Source organism: Poecilia reticulata, linkage group LG17 (assembly GCF_000633615.1).
Source record: "Poecilia reticulata strain Guanapo linkage group LG17, Guppy_female_1.0+MT, whole genome shotgun sequence".
In the NCBI taxonomy this organism is placed as follows: Eukaryota; Metazoa; Chordata; class Actinopteri; order Cyprinodontiformes; family Poeciliidae; genus Poecilia; species Poecilia reticulata.
In genome coordinates, this window is record NC_024347.1 from 10858306 (window position 1) to 10862899 (window position 4594).

The 4594-nt window shown below is 39.9% G+C and overlaps 1 protein-coding gene across 1 annotated transcript in view; it reads right to left on the bottom strand.

Annotated features, from left to right (window-relative positions):
• Nucleotides 1-2143: 2143 nt before the first annotated feature.
• Nucleotides 2144-4594, bottom strand: part of LOC103479270 (protein ABHD17A-like) — a 9763-nt gene continuing 7312 nt past the window's right edge. The window contains exons 3-4 of the mRNA XM_008433623.2: nucleotides 3637-3816; nucleotides 2144-3005 (exon numbers count right to left, since the gene is read on the bottom strand). Of these exons, the coding sequence (XP_008431845.1) occupies nucleotides 2780-3005; nucleotides 3637-3816 (406 nt within the window). The 3' untranslated portion in view covers nucleotides 2144-2779. The remainder of the gene's footprint in view (nucleotides 3006-3636; nucleotides 3817-4594) is intronic.

A 4594-nucleotide genomic window follows, 5' to 3' on the forward strand; every position in this document is an offset into this window, starting at 1 on the left:
GCACCAGTGTGTACAGATACACCGGTGCTTCCAATAACACATCTGTAGAGAAATTTGGCATGTTGTCATCTGACCCACTGGAAAAGCAGCCTACCACAATGACACATTTATCACCGACTGTGAAATATTAGTAATAACCACGGGGAGACAGGATGTCACAAGATATTGGACAATAGGGAGGAGARAGGGAGATGGAGAAAGGCTTTTTATTAGACTTTATTGATTTAACACATGATCCCTGACAGAAATGACAACATAAACAACATTTAGAAGTCAAAATGCTTCTCTCACACCTTCTCAGTCTCGCACTTTTCCCATTTAATGACACACRACAGTTTTATTATGCTCATTAGCTCATGTTTGCTCAGCAACACTTAATGAATTACAGAATATAACACATTAATCACTGCAAATGGGGAAAAAGACAAATGAACTCAATTTAGTTTAATGWGGATAAAATAAAWTCTAGATGCAAAATATTTGTGAATGAAATTCCATTTTTTAAACAACAGTTGTCTTAATTATTTGTTCTGTTTTCCCGATAAGCGACAGACCTGTGGAGTCACAAAAATCACTTAAACCTAACCAAGCTGGAAAGAAGCTACAAAGCCACACAAGTAATGAATTTCTATAAGAAAAAATTAACTATTATGGTTCATTTGAGTGAGCCAATATAACGCCCWAGTGGAGGAAGAGATGTAGCATCATTTTAGGCTTCAATCTTAACTACTTGGCTCTTTTGCATGTTTGTCTTAAAGACAAAATAAAATATCTGGATTTATTTGAGTCCAACAAAATCACAACCTCGAGGTTCTCCGTTGATGACTGGCGCAGCAAATGACATCGGAGTGTCGCCCACAGCTCCTGCGCGCTCCACCCACATTCCTGCCCATATTTACTCATGACCTGGTCAGAGTCAACTTAAACATTAACTAGCTACAGTAAGACTTGACGTGAAGAAGGGGCTAAACATAGTGRTGGTGGTGAGATGGTCTGGACTGCTTTGCTGCTTCAGGACCTGGACAGCTGGCCGTGAATKCTTCTCTCCAGAAAACATTTCTGAAGGAGTCGGTCAGGCCGTAATTAATGGCCRTTARCTAAAGCACAACTGGGGTTTGCAGCAGGACAATGGGYTGAAACACATCAGAGCGGAGCGAAACTCCTCGTCAATGTCTGCGGCCAAACTAATRACGTTCCAAGATACAGATCAAAGTTATTTAAATGGCCAGCGTTTACCCACTGCGTCGGACCAGAACAGAGCAGAGGGGATTTCAATGTTTTTGGTTCAACAGAAGCGGCAGATGGATAGAGAGATGCACAATGCACATTGTTGACCAAGMGCTTTTCTGGATAAACAAACACGGCCACAAAATTCTGACCAATCACACAATAATTACACCTGCAGAGGGCAGTGAAACGTTTGTCAGGCGGGTTTGTGACAAGAAGGGGTGGACGACACGAGGCCGAGAACAAAGTTATGAGATTTTCATCAAGAAGCTGTGACAACGAAGGCCGATTTTGACACGTTGGCACGGCAACCATGCTGGGCCTTTTAGTGAAGGAACTTGCCAACGCAAAGTCTCTGTCTGGTACTTTAATAAAATAAACGCCATGTTTATACTTAAACTAATGAGCCCTACAGTTTAATGAAAACATTTTGGATTACATGCCCTACATTGTTATTGCAATGGCGCCCTCCTTAATTCACTCACCATTGGTGTTCCTTTCAATGGAGTTGACGGTTTTTGTTAGGATCAAATATTATCAACTATCAGAAGTTTCTACAGGACAGCCTTTTGTCTGCTTTTCAAAGCCGCAGTCTTCAATTGACTTCCAATTNCCCTGAAATATGTTTCTGCTACTTAGTGGAAAGTTTAGGACTGGAAAAGACATGGAAGTTGGCCTTTTGAGAATTAATAATGAGGGAAAGTATGAGACACTCTGCAGCCACAGAAGCTGTTTGGGTGGGAGACAGGGGGACAGATCACCCCCCAAACCACACATTAAGTAGGTTAGTGTTAGCTGAAGAAAAACTTGGGAATGCCCTGGCAGTCAGATTGATGTCCATTAAAAAGGTACACAAGTAGTGGAGACGGAGGGGATACATGCTTGATCAGTATTTGTCCACTGGAGAAGAGAACTAGTCAAACTGTGGAGGTATTCTTCATTATTATACACAAATCACATGATTAAAAAACAAAACAAAAAAAAAAACATCAATATTGATGTCCTCATTAGCCTTCCACTACTCTAGGTTTCCAAGTCATCAGGATGTCCTTCATTTCTACATACATTCACTCACGCATACCAATGTGTGCACACAGATYCAGAGAGGTTTGAAAACACACACACACACACAATCACAGCATACTCACCAACACCACTTCAGAATTACATCTGTGTGCCTTTGTGGACAAAAAAAAATCTCTCGCTTATCAATTGAATTAAGTCGACGTGTTTTAAAGCTGCAATTCCACGTCGTCCTACGACGCTTGCAGCTCTGAAATGACTTCACCAGTTCTGTAGTGTTTCACCAACACTGTACAAATGTATAAAGCTAATGACGTCTTAAAAAATGTTTTGTCACCTTTAAAAACAGGAAACACAACGCCGGTCGTGTTTGTGTTGAACCTGTAGGTGTGCTGCTTTAAAGACACACAGATGTGACCAAAAATCACTCATGCATTCATTGCAAACATGCTTCCACACACACACACACACACACCCACACCCACATACACAGTGTCATAGATACAAACACGTAGAGGCTGCTTGTTTCTCAGGCGTGCTGCGCAGCCAGGTCCTGGTTGATGAAGCGCCGTAGCCTCTCCAAGTACTGACTGTAAAGCTCGATGTCGTTGTGGCCGGCCCCCTCCACCCAGAGGGGCTCCACGGCCTTGGGACAGCGCTCGAACAGGGCGAGGCCGTGGGAGAAGTCGATCACCTCGTCTTCTGTACCRTGAATGATGAGCACTGGAGACGGGATCTTGGAAACCTTCTCGATGCTGGAAGAGATTTATGGRTTACTGCCACCAAAAACCACCAATCTATTGTCTACATTTTTGAGTCTGATAGAACAAAATTGTTTCATTTAAAGTCATTACTAAGTTCCTAAAAATATGAAAAAGCATACCATTTCCTTTAGTTTTTATTTCTTATTTTTGAAAGAAGGGCGGGGGGAGAATAAACTGAAAGTTGATTTAAGTCTGAAAAATCAAAAATAGCTAACTTTTTGTCTTCCTCCTTCAGTAAAAGCATCAACACCAAAGAGTTTCATTTCCGACTGCTGCCTCGTTTTCACTGAGCAGTACGACACGAGTCGATGTTAGTAGTTCACTTTCTGACTGATGCTTTTTGCTTCACTACTGAAAAAAGTAAAATGATTTTTTTGACAAAAAAAAAAAAGTGAAAATCTTAACTGATTGTTTTGACCAAAAAAAAATAATAATTTAACTAAGTTTCTATGTGGACTAGAACAATTAGTTTACTTGACAGGATGCCAAAGATGCCGTTAAGCCTGCAGGGAATCTTCTCAACTCGATATAGATTTTAGCTACTGCGTTTACTTTTTGACATTTTATTCATGAGTTGTTTTTTTTGGAAATTTCATATTTATGCCTGAGGTGAGAAACTTACTTGGGGAACGCATCAAAGCAGTAAGTTTTCTTTGTGTCAGGGAAGGCCACCCTCATGCCGGAGGTGAGAGGAGAATGAAGGACCACCGCAGCGCACTCGAACCTCGATGCTAAGTCTACTGTGGGCACTGTGCCGATGCTCTGTCCATACAGGATGATATTTTCAGGGCTGATGCCATACCTGTAAAATAAGCCAATAAATTACAGAACAAAACAGAAAAARCAGCATGAACAAAACTTTTTTTTTTATATAATGTGGTCGACAAATACTTTTACAAATACTAAGCTTTGCAATTTAAACATATTACAACCAACACAGCGCGTGATGAAAGTGTTAAAGTGCTTCACATAATAAATTTCCACGAGTGATAAAAGCAACAAACTATTCCTCCCGACAGTTAATTGCGAYATTACCTTTTAATGTCTTGATTTGCACTGAGATTCTAAAGGGAAAATTACTACTACACTTGATTWCGCTTTGCAATTTGACCTTTGACACTGTATGTTAAATTTACACAGTTCTTTTCTAAAATAAAAATAAAAAGAATYGTTGAGTCACARGTTTGGTTATTTTGAAACTAGGAAGAAGTCCCAAGAGCTTTATAATATCGTTTTTGTCTAATGCAGTAGTTAGAAATGCACAGATTGAGCTTTTCAAGCCAATATTGATTACTATTTTTTTWAAGCCTGAGCTGCCCACGGTCCTGACTGATTTTTTGGTTTGTTTTTTGTTTCAAAATATATGACACAGAAAAGAGTCAACTGGAATTTCAAGTTCAGCGGATGTTCCTCTTGTTTCACCAAATGGGATTTAGGAAAATCCAGTACAATCCAGCTGTGAACTTAACCCAATCTCAATTTTTCATTCTTTTTTTCCCCTTGCTTTTATATTTCATCTACAGACCTCACAAAATAAATGTGGTTACCCAATACTAACAATTCATACTGAACTGCATCAT